This window comes from Passer domesticus, chromosome 20, assembly GCF_036417665.1.
Source record: "Passer domesticus isolate bPasDom1 chromosome 20, bPasDom1.hap1, whole genome shotgun sequence".
Lineage (NCBI taxonomy): Eukaryota > Metazoa > Chordata > Aves > Passeriformes > Passeridae > Passer > Passer domesticus.
In genome coordinates, this window is record NC_087493.1 from 1,211,613 (window position 1) to 1,230,473 (window position 18,861).

Consider the following 18,861-nt stretch of genomic DNA (forward strand, 5'->3'; position numbering starts at 1 on the left):
TTGAGATGCTTGTACTCCCACTTTTGGAAGATCCTTTAGGGAAGAAGGAGTAGTCTAGAAGTGGATAAAACACTGTTGTGTTAATCAAACATGTTTTTGCTCTGTATTGTCTCAGTACACTTTTTCAAGAAAAAGCAAGAAAAATTTACTTTTGACTTTGCTGTTAATTTGTTGCTTTGCCTCATTTGACAGGCACAGTGGGAGGACTTATTCAGCAAAGCTTCATTGAATCTTGTTGCCATGAAGAAGTCATTCTTTGGCTCAGTTATTTTCCTGTGCCGTCGGCAAGCTCCTGTCAAAACACCTGTTTTTCTGCCAGTAGATGAGACGAACTATAAGTGGGTTGAATCCTTAAAGGTGAGAATTCCTGTGTCCTAGGTATCTGAATTTTCAAATCATTTTACTTTCTAAATGAGATATTTAGTAGTGTTAAAAGAAAAATGTTTGTGTGTGTTCAGTTACTTTTAATAAAATAGGAGTTACTAATCTCTGCCAAGGATATGAGGGCTATTTTCTTTGTAGTTCCTAGTAAAACAGTTTGGGATTTGTCCTGTAGGAGATCTTGGCTGACCCATCAGAGAAGCCTGTGTGGTTGACTGCCACCAGTTGTGCGAACTCAGGAATTTTGGGAATGGTGAACTGCCTTCGCCTTGAAGCAGAAGGCCACCGAATCAGGTACGTAAGCATGCCCTTGAGTCACATTTGTGAGAAGTCATATTTGTGTTAGCTTCTTCTCAGACTTATAGCAAAACAAACAAAATGGCAACTCTTGTCTTCAGGTGTGTGTTCATTTCCAACTTGAACCCTTCATCTGCTGTCCCACCCACGAGTCTTTCTTCTCTGGAGATGCAGAAGATTGTTCAGAAGGACCTGGTGATGAATGTGTATCGTGATGGAAAGTGGGGCTCCTTCAGGCATCTTCCATTGCAGCAAGGTACAGCCTTTGAGAGCTGAGTATCACTTGAAAAGCCTTGAATCTGAATGAACTTTGAATGGAAAATGAGTAGCTGTTGTTCCTACAGTTACCTTTTATTATTCTTTTTAATGGACAATTTTGAATTCTTCTGCTTCAGCTCAAAGTGAACAGCAGAACACTGTGGTGCCAGGAGGAGTGTAGGCTATTTAGGGCATCAGTAGTATTGCAAAGCAAGAAAGGGCTCTCTGGATAGCAAATAGAGGAGGAGATAGAAATTGCACAAGGAATTTACTCATTTTGGAAAGCACATACCTTTGTTAATGTGTTCTTACTGTTCCTTCTTCTGCAGCACAACCTCAGGAGCTGACAGAATATGCCTATGTCAATGTGCTAACTCGTGGAGATCTCTCATCTCTTCGCTGGATTGTCTCCCCACTTCGACACTTCCACACAACTGATCCCAATGTTTTACTCTGCAAAGTCTATTATGCATCTCTCAACTTCCGGGACATTATGCTGGCCACAGGGAAGCTTTCTCCAGATGCTATCCCTGGTGAGTTCAAAGTTCACTGGCAGGATATGTATTGTTGTTCTAGAGTTAGTCTCCTGGTTGCTAGTAATGCACTGGCTAGATTGTATGCCAGAAAGAGTGCTTTTGAGAAGGAAGTACAGCCCTGCTGCAGGGCTATGCACCAAAAAGTTCCCAAGTTCTACTTCCAGTTACAGTTCCATTTTTTTTTAATATGGCACAATTAACAAACCATGCTCTGAGAAATGTTGCTTGCCACATTGCACAGATACCAATTGTGAGATAAAACAAGTTGATAGAGGTTCCAGAGATGGGCATATGGTAAATACCAAAGTGAGAATGTTGAAGTTTCCTGCTGCCATGCTGTTGGACATGCTTGAATTTCAGGGAGGAAAAATGCACAATGAAGTAATTGCCTGTTTACAAAATGGACGTGGTATTATCTTCATAGCAAGTTAAGAATTAATGTAATGTGTATGAAATGGTTTTAAATATGTATTTAAAAGAGAGGGGATGGAACATGTTAAAAATGTAGTGATTTGAGTAAGGCTGGGTTCCCCTTCATGACTGAACCACCTGGCATAATGGAAGTTGCCCCTGTGCATGGCAGAAGGTTGGAAGTAGATGATCTTTAAGGTCTCTTCCAACACAAACCGTTCTATGATTCTATGACTGACATAAGTGTCTGCCTAAAACATGAATTATCAAAAATTCATATTTCACAGTATATTTTTGTAGTGATAATCTTTCTAGTTTATGTATCATTTTTCTTCTGAGGGATAGAATTGCATCTAAAACAAGACGTTTTCATGAAATTTCTCAGATGAAAACTGGAAACTAATGCAATACCATCAAGGATAAGTGCTTCCAATTTAATGAGAACCAGTCCTTTTCTGCTACTCTTGCAGTGAGTCATTAACTATGACAATTTATGAACTGTGTACAGAAGAGACAAATCCCATAGGTTTAGACTTTCAGGGACTGCTGTTGTAGTAAAGGAATTTTAGAAGAGAAGTTTCTTTTGTTGTAAAAGGTGTTAATGTTCTTTCAGGTAACTGGGCTTTGCAGCAATGCATGCTGGGCATGGAGTTCTCAGGACGGGACGTGGCTGGAAGAAGAGTAATGGGATTGCTGCCAGCAAAGGGGCTGGCTACAGTGGTAGACTGTGAAAAGAGGTTTCTGTGGGAGGTGCCTGAAAACTGGTAGGTCAGCTTCTGTTTTCTGGTTAAGATTTGCCTTCCTGCCTGAGGCTGATGACAGCCCTGATCAAACCTGAGTGCTGCACAATGGCTAGATTCCCCTCTAGCAAATGTTAACAGGGCTATAGTGTCCCAAGCAACTGTAGGATTTTGGATTAGATTCACTGCAGGAGTTCAGCACTAGTTTTTGTACAGTGGCTTGCACAAGGTTCTCATATTTTTTTGGGCTCTTAGCTTCATGTGTTTCAGTATACACTGGGATATCAGTGTTGGTTATGTTACTGGTTAGTTACTGAAATATTTTTTCAGAATAATGAAACCTGGCTGTGTTTGGCAGCTGTGGTAGTCTGCGTATGATTGACACTTTCTTACCTGTCTTATCTTACACTTCCTTATCTATCTCTGCAGTGGAACCTTTCTGTTGCAGAAAGGCAAATTTTATCAGGAGAATCTAGCAGTATTTTCCAAGGCTAAAGATACCTCTTCCACTTTGCTCCTTAGGACTCTAGAAGAAGCAGCTTCAGTGCCTGTGGTTTATGCCACTGCTTATTATGCTTTGGTGGTTCGAGGTGGTATGAAGAAGGGTGAGAGTGTCCTTATTCACTCTGGCTCAGGAGGTGTGGGCCAAGCAGCCATTGCCATTGCCCTGAGCATGGGCTGCCGTGTCTTTACTACTGTAGGTGAGTTCTGAGGACCCAAAGTCATGGGGAGAAAGAGATTGTAGGTAATAGAGGAAGCATGTGTGTATACACATAGATAAGTATATATACCCATTTAGGTATATACTTATTCCCCTCCCAATGTGATCTGCTGTAGCTTTGATCTAGTTTCCAGGCTGAGAACTGGTTACATAGTAAATACAACTACTGACACCGTGCTTGAAAATTCCTCAGCACAGTCAAATTTATCTTTCTCTATACACTATATAATCAAAAGTCTGGAAGAAAATCGTGGCTTCCTCATTTTACATTTAGTAATATGAATCCAATGCCTGTCCATCGAAAGGCTGTCATCTGTTTCTGGTCCTTGCTCTATCTCATAAATGAGCAGTAGCAACCAGACAGCCTTTATCTGACATCTTGAGAGACTGAAAGCTTGGAGATGGCTTCTCAGACTTACAGTCCTTGTGGGAAAGATGTGCAGTGGAAAGTGGGCTGTTTCATCATAAAAATGAAATTAGTGACATTTTTTAACCTGTCTTCCACCTCCAGGTTCCACTGAGAAACGTAAGTATCTCCAAGCAAGATTTCCACAGCTAGATGCTAATAGCTTTTCCAGCTCCAGAGATACTACCTTTGAACAACATATACGTCGAGTTACCAATGGAAAAGGTGAAGTTCAAGAAATATCTTTCTTTTTTTGGTCAGCTAAGCCACATTATCAATTGCGCATTCTAAAGACAATGTGAGTCACTAGAAGACCGGGTTAGGCTCTCAGCAAAGTTAAGTAGGTGCTTCTCCTTTCATTGCAGGTGTCAACCTCGTGTTAAATTCCTTGGCAGAAGAGAAGCTCCAAGCCAGTTTGCGTTGTCTTGCTCGACATGGGCGCTTCTTGGAAATAGGCAAATTTGATCTATCTAACAACAGTCAGCTTGGTAAGACAGGGAATTGGGAAGCACCGCTCATCAGGGTTTAGCTGCTGCCCAGCATCCCTAGGTGCCTTTTTCTGCAGGACAGCTCTCCAGCCTCCCCAAAATTTATACTTGTGTCTGGTGTTACTAGGGCTCAGGTGCACAATTGACATTAGTTTAAATTTTGTATCACTTATGATTGCCCGGTGTTTCAGTCTATCCTGACCCCTCTGCAAGGCCTCTTGTCCCTCATGGCAGTCAACAGCATCTAACAGTTTTGAAGGCACAGGGCAAGATAACCCTGATTTCTCTTGGATGGAAAAAAATTTTTGAATGTTGTAAGGTGGTGTGTCAGTGAAAAATTACAGCAGTGTTCTCCTGTTGTAGAATGATTGTATATAGCATCAACAGCCTGCTTCCTTATTCTAATTAAGTTTCAAAAGGTCCTGTCATATTGGAAAACCTTGCTATGAGGAAGACTCTCCTATATGATGTATGTAGGATTCTAGCTCCCCTGAGAGTCTAACTCAGCTGTCACTAGACAAAAAAAATGTTCTTTTTAATATCAACTGGCCATGATATAGCTTGTCCTCTCAACACACAATTTTTTGGACTGGCATTTCTGTGAAACTGGTCTGCTTGTAAGAGAACAACATAATGTTATGTGTTGGAGAATATATGCAAGAATTAGTTTGGAAAATGAAGAACTCAAACATCTGACTGCTTTACTCCTATAACCTGCCCAGAAATGTTTCTGAAGCAGAGGGTAGGCTCCATTTTGAAATATCAACAGCATCAGGTCATAACCAAGTTGCTTTTTCTAGGAATGTCTCTCTTCCTCAAGAACGTGGCATTTCATGGGATCCTACTAGATTCAATATTTGATGAGGGAAACCAAGAGTGGGAAGTAGTATCAGAGCTGTTGAAGAAAGGCATAAGAGATGGTGTAGTAAAGCCCCTGAGGAGCACAGTCTTCAACAAAGAAGAGGTAGAAGCTGCCTTCAGATTCATGGCACAAGGAAAGCATATTGGCAAAGTTATCATCAAGGTAATATGATAATGATTTTGATTCTCTGATGCCTCTGGCCATCCCATGGTGACTATTGGATATTTTGATCCATTTTAAGTTGAAGTTCTGCAAGTAGGGCAGCACAGGGTCAGTTTCTACTGCTGACACTGTCACAATAGTAACTGTCAAGTCTTGGCACTGATTCTACAAGGTTCATTCCCATTGAGTGGAGGAGCATAGCATGAAAAGATAAGGGATGCATTATGTATCTGATTATCTAATTGTAACTATCTCTTTTTCTCTGTCTCTGTGTGTGTGTGTGTGTATGTTGTGTGTGTTGTTTCTGGTTCTTGGTTGGTGTTTTTTTTTGATGGGGGAAGGTCCAAGAAGAGGAAAAGGAGTATCCTTTAAGAAAGTCTGAACCAGTTAAAATCTCCGCAATCTCCCGAACCTCCTGTCCACCTACGAAGTCCTACATCATCACAGGGGGCCTGGGAGGATTTGGGCTGGAGTTGGCGCAGTGGCTAGTTGAGAGAGGAGCACAGAAAATTGTACTGACGTCTCGTTCTGGCATACGAACTGGTAAGCAAAAATTGTAAGGGAATTATGACTGCCTTTCAACAGACTTCAGTTTGTCATTTCTCTCCATTTTTAAGTGCCCTGTTGGTACCTAATAATGTCTTGATCTCTTTTCTTTCCTGTATTATCTCACTTCAAGCTGTTGTATCCTTTATTGTAAAGGAAGAACGATCTTTTAGCTTGACCTTTTTTTCCAATTACTACTTTCCCCCTTTTATAATTCCTATTTCTATCAACCCATTTTCTCTCTTATACAGGGTTTTTTCTGTAGCCTTTCTTTTACCTTTATACCTTCTGCAAAGTCTGGCTACCTCACTGACTTGTCCACTGGCTGTAGCATGTCGGATCACATGTCACAAGGAAGGGCCTAAAAACTCCTCCTTAAAGATACTTTGTTCCTCAAGGTACATGTGTGGATGCTCACTCTTGCTCCTTAGATAGCTCAACTATAAGGATGACCTTACTATCTCATAGCATCCATAAACATTTTTACTCAGATTTAAGGCACTAGTTTGATTACAGTGGCAGCATTGAGATTTATCAGTGATAGTCTTTAGTATTTCCTCATACAAATTCACTCATAACTCAACGTCTCTTTGTCTCTACAGGTTTCTTTTCTTTTGCCAAGTTCACAATCACACCACTTGTGTGTACAAATAGATCAAATGCAACTTTTCAAGTTCTGGCTGTGTTACTATAATCTGTTGCTTTGTTCTAATCTAGCCAATTTTCCCTATCTCAGTACCCAAATTTTTGTTAACTTCTCTTCACAGTTGTATTTGTCTTTCCTTCTTCCCCACACCATCCCCCCCAGCCCTTAGGTTCTCCCAGTGCTGTTCTCCACTTTATCTGTGTAGAATTTCTGAATTTCAAATTATTTCTAGCTGCTGTTCAAATTTTGTCCAATTTTTATCTCTTAGCTGAATCAGGAATTATTTAGCTATTCAGTCCCTATCTAGTCAGAAAAGCATAAAGGAGCAACTTAACCAAAGCCTTATAGTTGGGATTCTTCATCCAAGGCACTGTCCACCTGTATTCTTCTAGGCTACCAGGCTAAACGTGTTAAAGAGTGGAAGGCACTGGGAATCAAAGTGCTGGTATCTACCAGTGATATTGGAACACTAGAAGGAACACAGCAACTGATAGAAGAAGCTTTGAAGCTTGGACCAGTTGGAGGCATCTTTAATTTGGCTGTGGTAAGTGACAGAAATGCTCAGGACTTGTAAGAGGCAGCAATCCATTCACGTGACTTTTTTACTGAAGGCAGTCAGGCTTCATACAATTTTAGTTAAGTTCTGTGTTTCAAAGGACACTATGCTTTGGTCTTACCTGGTGACGAAAGGCTTTTGGGTCTGTTCCTTGACCAAAGAAGGAACAGTATTTGGCCAGTGAGTTCAGTTCTGTGATAGGACAAATGTTGCCCTAGTCCTGTGGACAAGAACAATCCCATGTAGAGCTAGCCAGAATTTCTGCAGTGTCAATGCAGAAAAAATACTGAAAAAAACAGACTTGGCAAAAGGCATGTTGTCATATTTTGGGATATTCAGGATACGTCTGTACTGCGAGGTTACAAAAATACATTGTTTAGCGATATCCTTTCATCTCTCAAGTCATATGTGTCTCATATGTCTCTCAAGTCAAAGTGGCATATTTAAACAGAGAAATTGAAGATACTGAAACTACACTTTCTTTTTTAATTCCTCTTTCCACTCCCCATAGGTCCTTAGAGATGGCATGATTGAAAATCAGACCCCAGAATTATTCTGGGAGGTCAACAAGCCAAAGTATTCAGGCACCCTTCATTTGGATTGGTAAGTGTCTGTAGAAGGGACAAATAAGAACTGTTTTTAAAGTCAAGGAACTGATCAAGCTTAGTTGTTTTAGTCTTGCACTAGCCTTTGACAATAATACATTTAGCAGGTTTTTCTGATGTGGTTTCTCCTGCTCTGTTCCAAGGGTGACTCGTAAGAAGTGTCCAGACCTGGACTATTTCGTTGTATTCTCCTCTGTAAGCTGTGGAAGAGGAAATGCTGGGCAAAGTAATTACGGCTTTGCCAATTCTACCATGGAGCGTATCTGTGAGCAACGACATCATGATGGACTCCCAGGTAAGATGACTTTACTCATTGCACAGTATAAACTACCTTGCCAAACATCCAAATGAGGGCCAGCTCACCAGAAACCTGTGCGCTTATCTGGAGCGATAAAGTATGTTGAAGGCTGTTTCCTGCTTCTTGATGTTATCCTGTGTCATTCATGTGTGAATGAATACACATCATTTAACAGTACAAAGGAAATGCAGGCCTTAGCATAGCTCATTTTTAAGTTCCTTTTTTATTAACTCACTCCTGTTCCTGCCATGTGCTTTAGTTAGCTGCTTAGTGTGTTCTTCTAATTTCTTCTCCAGGCCTGGCAATCCAGTGGGGAGCCATTGGTGATGTGGGCATCTTGATGAAGACAATGGGAAACAAAGACATTGTGGTGGGGGGAACAATTCCCCAGCAAATGAGCTCATGCCTGGAGGTGCTCGATGTTTTCCTGAATCAGCCTCATCCTGTCATGTCCAGTTTTGTCCTAGCAGAGAAGGTCTCAGTGAAAGCTGAAGGAGGTAGTCAGCGGGATCTTGTAGAAGCTGTTGCTCACATCCTGGGTAAGCGCTGTCACTCAAGCACTACTGAACGGTGCCTAGTCTTTCATTACTTTTGGAAAGCAGTGGTGCTGCTGTAGGTCCTCTGTTCAGCGTCTCTTCCCGATCTCCTGTGGTGTGGCAATGTTGCTGTTGTGAGACTGTTTGCTTTTTTTTTCCCTTTACACTGCTCCTTCTCTCAAATAACAGCTGTTTCTTTTATGGGTTTTTCTCTGTTACTGTGTTTACATAGACGTGTGTGTATACCCCAGAGTCTTGGGCTTTATTTAGAGTGAAGTGGTACCTTTCTCCAAATGGAGAACCAACAGGAACAGCTCCCCAAGAGCAAAATTCTATGACATCACATAAGACAGCAAATACATAACTAACTTTCTCAGTAGTGTTCCAGCTTTCAAACATTCACCTTGATATGTCCCCATGCCACAAAAAGTAGCTTTTCTCTACTTATTGCTTAACTATTTTATTCGCTTACCAGCTCTATCATCCCATGTGAACATCTAGTAACCATAGCTTAGCTATGCATTACAAGTACCATGTCCTTCTGTATCTTGAATCTGCTTTGTTTTACCATTGTGTCTCTTATTTTTGTGTTGGTAATGAATAATCACTGTCAACTCTATCTATTGCAGACAGAGCTGTCTAGTGATCCTTTGTTTTGTACCAAAAAGGTACTAATAAAGGAAAGATAGTATCCTGAGCATTACTTAAGGAGCTGTGTGCAACTCACAGGCAGCAAATCTGATCTCTCGGGGCAGATGCAGCTTTTAGAAGTGATAGGAAAGGGTCTGGGAAGCCACACCAGCTATAGGGTTAGTTTCGAAGAAGAGAGTATGAAAGCAACAAAGGAAGGAGCTAGTAATGAAGCCTGGTAGTGGGAAGGGTGGCAACATGGGGCTGCACAAGGTGGAGGAGGGGACAAAGAGCTGAAGATGCAAATATTATTATGAGAGGTCTTCTACAGGTAAGGTAAAGGTGAGAGATTGAACAGTGTGAAAATTGGGAAAAGGGAAATGAAGATTAAATATACCACCTCCTCCTCCAGTGTTGTAGACATCAAGTGTTGCAGTCAATCATCGCTGACACTGATAACTTTCTGCTGAGGATTAGTTGCATTAGGTCTAGGGCTGTAGTTTCACTTAGAGTCTCCAGTGTGTGGAATCTCTCTAGCTGACTAACTGTTCTGTATTTGGTCTAGAGCTGATGTGAAAATATTCACAGCTATTTAGTTGGGACTGATGTATCCCCTGTCATAAATCTGTGCATATTCAATATGTACTCTAAATACTAGATCCCATATAACAAGGTGGGGGTTGTAGAAGAGGTGGTTTCTGAAAGTATTAGATGATCCTGGAAGGTAAACTGCAGCTCTACAGCTGCAGTTTATTGAGATTTTAGGAGATAGAAGAAAGTGGAGAAGGCTGCTAGAGAGGCCTGGAGCTGGAAAGAAATTGGCCTTTTGCTAGTATGCTCTTTTGTTCTCAGGGGTCCGTGATGTGAGTAGTCTGAATGCTGAGAGTTCCTTGGCTGACTTGGGCTTGGATTCCTTGATGGGTGTGGAGGTGCGCCAGACACTGGAGAGAGACTATGACATCGTTATGACCATGAGAGAAATCCGACTCCTTACAATCAACAAACTGCGTGAACTTTCTTCCAAGTCCAAGACAACAGAGGGTAAAGTGTCTGGATCAGGGTTGCTACTAGTCACCTGAGTCCAAATAATTAAGCTTCCAATCCATTGCTTTCATCTCTAGTGACATAAACCTCTATCAGATCATGAAATAAAGTTATAATTGAATAGCTTCTAAGTGACAGACATGTCACAGAAGTATATTGACCACTAGGATAGGCCCATCATTTCTGAGGCAGGATGTACAAGCAAGGCAAGTGTGCAAGCTGCTTTCTTGCTTGGCTAGCAGCTGCATGCATGAGTACTCTTATGTAGCCTTGTGTGGGATGCAGTTTGAGACCTTTTTATTTGTCTAGGGAATAAACAATGTAATGTCACACTCACAGGAAGCTAAAAACATATGCAGTTGCTGCAGAGCAACTGACCAGAGGAAGATCCCTGCTTCTATGACCTGATGATGTAGTGAGGCAACAAGCTAATCTAGGGCAGCCCTAGCCTGAGGTTGTCTTCTAGGAGTGTGGCTACATGACCAAGACTGATCCTGAAGCTAATTGGGTTTCTCTGGTGTGCTTTCCTTCAAAGAGCTGAAGTCATCCCCACTGATGAAAGCAGGCCCAGGCGAATCTCCAAAACTAGATTTGAACATCTTACTGGTGAACCCAGAAGGGCCAACAATCACTCGCCTCAATGATGTTCAGAGCATGGAGCGCCCTCTTTTCCTTGTTCACCCCATTGAAGGATCCATTGCCGTTTTCTACACTCTGGCCTCCAGACTTCACATGCCCTGCTATGGGCTCCAGTGCACAAAAGGTATCTCAGTTCTTCAGCATCTTGAATTTGCAAACTTAACATTCTGAACTGTAGTCGCTTTTAGAGAGGGCTTTGTTTCTAGACTATTAAACCTGGAGGAAAAGTATCAGGCCTGTTAGTCTGCAGAGGGTCATATCTGCAGAGGGTCATCCCCGCTGTCAAGAGGAATAATAGATGAAATTGGAGAGTTTACATATACAAAAGTCAAAGCATCCTGTTCAACCTGTCCTTGGAAAGCAACAATATTACTATTACTTATACTATTACTATTACTATTATTACTTGTAATATTACTATTACAACTAAATGCAAGTTGTTAACAGTAATTTAGTCATTTACCTGCAAAGTAACCTGGATGTTTCCAACAGCATTGTTTCTGAGTGCATGAAAACATAATTTGTCTCTGCCAGTGTCTTTTCACGAGTCTTTCTAACTCACTTCTATGTTCTAGCCGCTCCTTTGGACAGCATCCAAAGCCTGGCAGCCTATTACATTGACTGCATGAAGCAGATACAGCCTGAAGGACCTTACCGCATTGCTGGATACTCTTTTGGTGCCTGTGTAGCCTTTGAAATGTGTTCCCAGCTGCAAGCACAACAAAATGCTTCCCATGCACTCAACAGTTTATTCCTTTTTGATGGGTCTCATTCCTTTGTGGCAGCATATACCCAGGTAAGGGGCACAAAGAGACTCTGTTTTCTGAGGACCATCCTCTCTCATAAAGGCTCACTTCTCTCAAAGCTTACTATTCTAGATATGAGCAATCTGAAAAGCTGACATACTTTTATTCACAAAGATTTTGGAAGACAGCTGTAGACAGTGGATGCTTAGAGATGGCTGAAGGGCAGAAGCACATGAGAGGTGGTGTTCATTAAATGGAAAGAGTTCAGGCACAAGTGTTGCTCTTGCTATGGTAAATTATAATATTAGTATGTCTTCTGGAAGATCCTGGTGTCTGCAAGTCAAGATCCTGTTGTAGTGATGTGAGGAAACCTTGCTTAAGGGTTCCCTTTAATTTTCATTGTACTTGAGAGAATACTAGGCTCTTGGCAATTGCCACCTGTGGATTTGCTTTCTAATCTGTCTTGAAGGGATTTCCCCCCTTCCTTTTTTTCCCAGTTCACACCTTTGGTTCTGTAATTGTTTTTATCTGACAGGCACATTCCTCTCACGTTCATATTGTATTCTTCTCTCTTCCAGAGCTACAGAGCCAAATTGACCCAAGGGAATGAGGCTGCACTGGAGACTGAAGCATTGTGTGCCTTTGTTCAGCAATTTACCGGCACTGAATACAATAAGGTACTGTTTCATATTTTCAAGATCCAAATGTCTTGATATTGCGCAAGAGGGTGTGTGTTTTTTTGGTTAATGGAGATGGATTCTCAGCTGTTGAGACTAATGTGAAAAATATGTTAATATTTCCAGCTGCTGGAGGTTCTTCTGCCCCTGAAAGATCTGGAGGCTCGTGTGAATGCTGCTGTAGACCTAATAACTGAGATTCATACAAACATCAATCGTGAAGCACTCAGCTTTGCTGCTACTTCATTTTACCATAAGCTGAAGGCTGCTGACAAGTATATACCAGAGTCCAAGTATCATGGGAACGTGACACTGATGCGGGCAAAGTCTCGCAATGAATACGAGGAAGGCCTGGGTAGAGATTATAAACTCTCAGAGGTCGGTAGCAGGCCCACTTATCACTGTTGAATTTCTTCTGATATTTGGGGAAGCCAAAGGAAAGCATGGGAAAACATTCTTATTGAGAAAAAAAGGACAAAACCAACCTTAAAGAAATTATTGTTCTGCAGCTCCTGTGCTCTAACAAGAATTAGAAGTCTCCAAAAGCAAATGAGTTTATTGGTTTCAGGCATTTTCTGTGGGTAGTGAGGGCCAGAAAGTATTGCCTGTATATAGGATGTGTTTTCTATAGCTGATTCTCGAAGCTCTCTAGAATGACTGGATAGTAATGATGTTAGAAGAGAGCAGTCTATTTTCACTGTAGACCCTGAACCTAGTTCACGGAATGAGGGCAGCCTTCTGAAGAGCAAGTGTCAGTCTTCTGACATTAAAGGCAGCTTTTTCTCAGTTACCTTTTTTTTCACTTAGAAGCTAGTAGTTAGAAGTGGGTTTCTTGTGGGCTAAAAAAAAGGTTGGGGTTTGGCCCATAGTCCAGATAAGATCACTATTCTTTAGCCCCTGCTCACATACAAGGCTTAAGTTGGTGCAAATACCGGGGAAAAGGAAGCGATTGTCAGAATTCCCTTCCTGCTTCTGGCATCTCCTATCCTTTCAGATGTCTAACTTAGTCATTATTGATTCCAGGCTAACTTGTATGTTATTAAAGTTACATCATGACCTTAAAGGAAGATTTCTGGTGGTGGGAGAAAGATGGTGAGGAGGGGAGGGGTGTTTATTTGGTTTACTTAAGGGCTTGGAAGTAGCTATTTTATCATTCATTCTTTGATATTTTAGGTAAATTATTCTTTTGGTACTAGGTTGGTTAACTTCCTGCCCAGCTTATATTTGAGTGGATCACCTGTCAGGCTGTCAGACTATTGTGCTTTAAAACACTGGTTCCAAACAGTTCACCACAGCTGATCTGTGAAAATGTGTCAGAGTAAAACCAGTGCCATTTTTAACTGAGTTTGATAGAGACAATGGTCTAAATTATGAGTAACTTAGAAGACTAACAAACCCACAGTGACCAGCTGATTGTAAATTGTGAATGAAAAGTTTTCTTTTTCATACTTACGCAGGTATGCGATGGGAAGATATCTGTCCACGTTATTGAAGGAGATCACCGCACCTTGCTGGAGGGAAATGGTGTTGAATCAATTATTGGGATCATCCACAGCTCACTGGCAGAGCCACGTGTCAGTGTCAGAGAGGGTTAACTTCTACTTCCTCACTGTCAATGAAGAAGAAAATGCCGACAACATTCCTAGTTATGACAGGCCCCAAGGAACTCTTCCTGTTCAACATCTCATCTGCTCTGCTGCCAGAACTGGGAAGTCCAGCTGGACTCAATTGGTCTTTTTCGGTCTCTTTCTTGCTTATCTTTTCCAACATTTATGGGTTCTATCTCCTTCCTTTCCTATGGCTGTTTTTCCCCCTAATCTCTGTGTCCATCTTAACTGTAGTGCTTTGACTCTGTCACTGTGCACTGCAGTGAGGGTTCCCCACAGGTGGTTGCTTCCTACGTCCTTGGCAGTATAAAAAAACAAATTTAGGAGTAGATTTCTTGTGCTTTATATTGTTTTTGTCTTAACAGTATTCCAAAGGGTATGTGATAGCACTTGTTGACCAAGCCTAGTGAACAGGGAGAGGAGAGGAGCTGCAGCTGATTTTGGAGATACTTTTTATCTGTGAAGAATCTGTCTGCAGTTTAGGTCAGAGAGAGAATTCCATTGAGGGTTTTGTAACTATATTTTTTAATTTGCTATATTCTAAGTATTTATTGTGTCAAACCAGAGACTTCTTACTTGGTTTTAATTTATCGTGGGTTATAGGAGCAAAGAAACATCCCTACATCCCTTTTTGGAGGGGAAGGTTTATTCTATAAGGGAAAGTTGCCCATCTTTGAAATAATCTAATTTCTTGTTGGTTTTGTTGAGTTGGTTTTTTTTGTTTGGTTGGCTGTTTTTTTTCTCCCACTGCCCTGCCCTTTTCATAAAGGAATAGGTAGAAGGAAGGATTCTTGCCATCATGTACTCTTCAGGGAAGAGAGGGGCCTGGGGAATAGGGTGGGTGGTTTGACAGATGCTGCTGTATTGAACAGCCATAACTTGGGCATGATAAAAACAGGCAAAGCTGTCCCTACGCAAGTATTTTGTTTATATTTGTGCAAGGTTCTGTGGCCTGCTCTATCAGAACCTTAGTAAAGCATTAAGATTATGGCTTTACCTTATTCCCTCTCACCTCCAGTCTTGCCACCCAATGAAAAATTTGGAATGGGGAGGGCAGGGAATAGAATTCCTTAACAATAACTGAACAAATCCTCCCACCCCTGCTCTCCCATAATCAAAGCTAAGGCAAACATACAAGAATCCACCCAAAGCCCCTATATATTTTATTTAGCATGGAGCTTGCTTAAGCCTTGTATTCATTTTCCTTTCAGTACTGAGACTGGAAATCCCACATAAGTTAGCTAAGTAATCAGTTTGATGGTCTGATTTCAAAATACAGTAGTACCTTTTTAAAGGAAATTTGCATAAAATTGAATTGAAAATTTTCTTGCCTTTGCTATGCTGGATCTGTCCTTTCCAAAATCAGTAAATCCTTGTTACACTTATGATACAGAGGAGACCTGGGTAGCAACAAAGCACCAACTAGGAGGAGCTATTATGCTTCTCCAAACTGCTGTAAAACCCCGGTTCTCTCCTTTCCCCAGTGAAGTATTCTGGTGGTACAGGAGCATTCCAGTGACAGGAACAGATGGCTCTTCACTGCAGGTTCTGACCTAGTGTCTTTTGCTTATACCACCCTCTGTTGATAGTGGCTGGGTTAACTGATTTTAGTTTTATAAAGTATTTCTTTTGTGAAATTGAAATAAAACAACATAATGTCAGCTTAAACCATTTTGAAATGTCTTGTTCTTTATTTTTTAAATTAATACTTTTTGGTCTGAAAACTTTCTTTGGCTTTTCTAGTATTAAACATAATTCATCACTGGTTGGGTTTTGAATTATTTTATACCATCATTTCTTAATCCCATGTTTCATCTGGAGTCTCTCACTTCTGTTATAAAGCAAAAAAACTGCTACTAACATATCTGATTTGTATTCTGTAGAAATAATAATAGTAATAATAATAGTTAAAATAATAACAATGAAGGCTTAGTATTCTGAAGTATGGCTTCTTGTTGCCATGATTTTAGTACCTTAGATACAACCAATTTACAGCCATAATATTGAAGTGGGAACTTTTGGATGAGCTTTTACTTGCAGTATTGGACAAGCCATTAATACTCCTGCCTCAGTTTCCCCATCTGTAAAATGGGACAGTATCTGCCCCAGGGCCTTTCTGAGGGTTAGACAGGCAATGGGTATAAATGCTCTGAAGTTTTAGGTATGATGTCTAAGTGTTAGACAGTAACAGAAGGAGGAAAGTGTGTGCTGTGTGAGGGATACTGCATACTGATACTGGAGTGGCTGTGTAAGCTGTGTGCATACACCATGGACTTCATTCCATCTACTGTACACTGTCCCTGCACCTACTGCCATTGGATACTACATAAAACAAAACAAATGGGGACTTAGTTGGTTTGAGTTGACAGTTGTAGTGAGCCTGAAAAACAGGGGAAAGAATAGCCAACCTGTGTTGGTTATATTTAAAACTGTAAGGAATAAGAAAGGATTAAATGTAAAGCAAACAGGTACAGTAGTGCTGTGCTAACAGGTGTAACATCTGAATGGACTGTGTGGAAGGAACAAGGACTAATGCTGTCCCAGCTGTTGAGGCAGGAGTTTGATGAGCTCCCTGTATAAACAAATCTGTATGGTTTAATCTAAGCAGAACTTAAAAATACTGTTTTAGTCATAGAAGTTGCTGAAGAATAACTTGCAGCTTATATACTGTTAATGTTCTTGTGGTTATTTGAAAAGCAGAAAGTTATGTTTAGGGCTCTTTTTCACCATAATTACCTGATTATGAGCTGCTGCCATGTAACCCATTATTATAACTGGCTGCTGAACACAGTGTGCCAAAAATAAAAACCTTATTAGTGCTGGTATTTCTTGCTTATCAGTAGCCCATCAGATTAGACATGTAGAATAATATCAGAAGGCAAAATTCAATATTGCAGTTTCTTGTTTTGAGAAGACAAGGACAGAAGTGAAATCCTTCATACCTATCCTTCTCTGTGAAACTAAAGTGGGGATTCTTGTCAGCTGCTGCATTTCATCCTTTTCAGACAGCTTCTCACAGGCTAAAACCATGCTGATCTCAGTCTCAAGACTGAAGAGCAGTTCTCTGACTGGGAAATTGTTTAGGCTCACAGATGCACATTGCCATTTTGAAATGATGGACCATGTACCTTAAATCTGCAATATAAAGAGTTGAAGAATGTATGGCACACAGCTTATGTTGTCACAAATATTAAAGCTATTATTTTCCTTTTCTAGTCTACCATAACCTTAGAAGGCGAAGAAATACATCTCTCTTGCTGAAGATAGCAGTAAAAACAATGCAAGAAGGGCTACAGTTTAATAGAATAATAGTTTAATAAAATAGCACTACCAGAAAGCAGAAGCCCTACCAGAAAGTGGAGGTCAAGTAAAACCCAAAAGGTTTAAGGTAGAATAGGAAGCAGGTGTTTGTTTCTTTTGCACTTAAGTTACCAGACACAATGCCTGCAAATCAGGGTCAAAAGAAATTTAAAAATGCCTCTGGAGCAGTTTCATCAGAGAAAGGGGGAGTGCTGATAGTAGGGGGGCAGAGCTGTATATTTAAAATAGCAACCTCGTTCTTAAGGCTGCAGAGAGGTAATGAAAGATGGTAAAAAATAATTAGAAGCTTGAAACATTTATTGCAACAACCACAGCCATGAGTGCTAGAAAGCTGGAGAGGGGGGAAAATACAGGCTTTGACAACGAACTTGCAATGTGAAGGCTTGTCAGTGGATAGACTAACAGGCTTACTGGGCAATGGGAGTTTACACATAACTCTGCTTAGGCTACGGTGCTTTGTTACATGATTTTGTTGAAGTTTTTCACTTCTGAAGAAAAGAAGTCTGATAACTCAAGTTACATTGCTGTTTTGACTGGAGCAGAGATTAAGCATTTTTTATATGCTGGAAGGTATTGGCTGAGAGAAGCAGAACTCCTCCACTGTGCTCATCCTGGTGATGATCAGTAGCTTTATACAAAATGCTGCAAAATGAACGCTATCGTCATGGATGCTGTTACATTTGGTTCAGTCCTGTGGACCATTTTCATCTCTCCGCCCCGACCATCCCACACCAAGGACAGCACAGGCCTCTCACTTTGTCGGAGCTCTTGCAGTGCTCAGTCACGGCGGCACCGGCTGCGGCGGAGGCCCAGGTGCTCAGAGACGCCTGGTTTAGGCCTGGTTTAGGCCTGGTTTAGGCCTGGTTTAGGCCTGGTTTAGGCCCGGGGACGAAGGATGGGAGTTCCTGCGGCCGAGGCTCCCTGCGGCACCTGAGGGAGACCGCGCCCGCACGGCGCCCCGCAGCCGGCCCTCTGCTAGGAATGAGAAGCTTGTCCAGGCCAATATTCAAGCAGCAATCAATTTATCAATTAATATGGTAAAGTATGAGCAATACAGTGCTGGGTACAGTGGGGGACATTTTCCCTCCAACTGCACACTGATAGTTGGGGCTTACAGGTGTTTATAGGGGTACTCATAAGCTTTCTCAGCAGTTTCTATTCCCAATTTTTGTGTCACAATTCTATACGCTATTGTGATTTAGTTTTTCTCAGGATGTATCCCAGAAAGGAGTATCCCCAGATGGTGGGGTCCGGCTTCCGAAAGAAGAAAGAAGTCTCCCAGCTAGTGAGGTCCAGATTTCAGATGTGGGTCCACCTTTTACTTGTAAAGACTATAAATCTGAAAAGGTTATTATTGCAAAACTCTTTAAGGCTTAGCTAGAAGCAGAAAGTTCCTGTCAAACAGCAACATCCTTAAAGCTTTAGTTCAAATGCTCCTAAATCAACTTAAGACTTATAAAGCTTAATTGCAAACAAATGATAAGTTCAAAGGCCTTCTTCCATGCTTTCCTTCCTCAGTTATTTATTAGAATTGTCTTTATAACCGTCCCAGGTCAGTTTCCGCACATATCCCAACCACAGATACACACGTTGTGCTGGCACGGAACACAGCTTTGTATTTCACACTCGGCGCCCCTCAGCCGCCCCGGGCAGCGCGGGCCCCGCGGCCCCTGCTGCCAGCGCCGCGGTTTCTGGGGGGGACGGCGCGCGGCTGCACCGCGGAGCCGGCCGGAGCGAGATGGCGGTGG

The 18,861-nt window shown here is 41.5% G+C and overlaps 1 protein-coding gene and 1 long non-coding RNA gene across 2 annotated transcripts in view; one reads left to right on the top strand and one right to left on the bottom strand.

Annotated features, from left to right (window-relative positions):
• Positions 1 to 15,460, top strand: part of FASN (fatty acid synthase) — a 42,025-nt gene extending 26,565 nt beyond the window's left edge. Inside the window, exons 24-43 of the mRNA XM_064395378.1 lie at positions 193 to 357; positions 557 to 675; positions 780 to 934; positions 1,266 to 1,469; positions 2,497 to 2,647; positions 3,146 to 3,324; positions 3,856 to 3,975; positions 4,116 to 4,238; positions 5,039 to 5,262; positions 5,604 to 5,805; positions 6,847 to 6,998; positions 7,522 to 7,613; positions 7,759 to 7,910; positions 8,210 to 8,452; positions 9,932 to 10,120; positions 10,659 to 10,886; positions 11,338 to 11,558; positions 12,087 to 12,185; positions 12,312 to 12,563; positions 13,643 to 15,460. Of these exons, the coding sequence (XP_064251448.1) occupies positions 193 to 357; positions 557 to 675; positions 780 to 934; positions 1,266 to 1,469; positions 2,497 to 2,647; positions 3,146 to 3,324; positions 3,856 to 3,975; positions 4,116 to 4,238; positions 5,039 to 5,262; positions 5,604 to 5,805; positions 6,847 to 6,998; positions 7,522 to 7,613; positions 7,759 to 7,910; positions 8,210 to 8,452; positions 9,932 to 10,120; positions 10,659 to 10,886; positions 11,338 to 11,558; positions 12,087 to 12,185; positions 12,312 to 12,563; positions 13,643 to 13,780 (3,408 nt within the window). The 3' untranslated portion in view covers positions 13,781 to 15,460. The remainder of the gene's footprint in view (positions 1 to 192; positions 358 to 556; positions 676 to 779; positions 935 to 1,265; positions 1,470 to 2,496; positions 2,648 to 3,145; positions 3,325 to 3,855; positions 3,976 to 4,115; positions 4,239 to 5,038; positions 5,263 to 5,603; positions 5,806 to 6,846; positions 6,999 to 7,521; positions 7,614 to 7,758; positions 7,911 to 8,209; positions 8,453 to 9,931; positions 10,121 to 10,658; positions 10,887 to 11,337; positions 11,559 to 12,086; positions 12,186 to 12,311; positions 12,564 to 13,642) is intronic.
• On the bottom strand, positions 15,089 to 18,760 carry LOC135284097 (uncharacterized). The gene is made up of 2 exons (XR_010349608.1): positions 18,703 to 18,760; positions 15,089 to 16,927 (listed from the first exon to the last, which is right to left on the bottom strand). It is a non-coding gene; the product is annotated as an uncharacterized LOC135284097 (long non-coding RNA).
• Between the last annotated feature and the right edge of the window lie 101 nt (positions 18,761 to 18,861).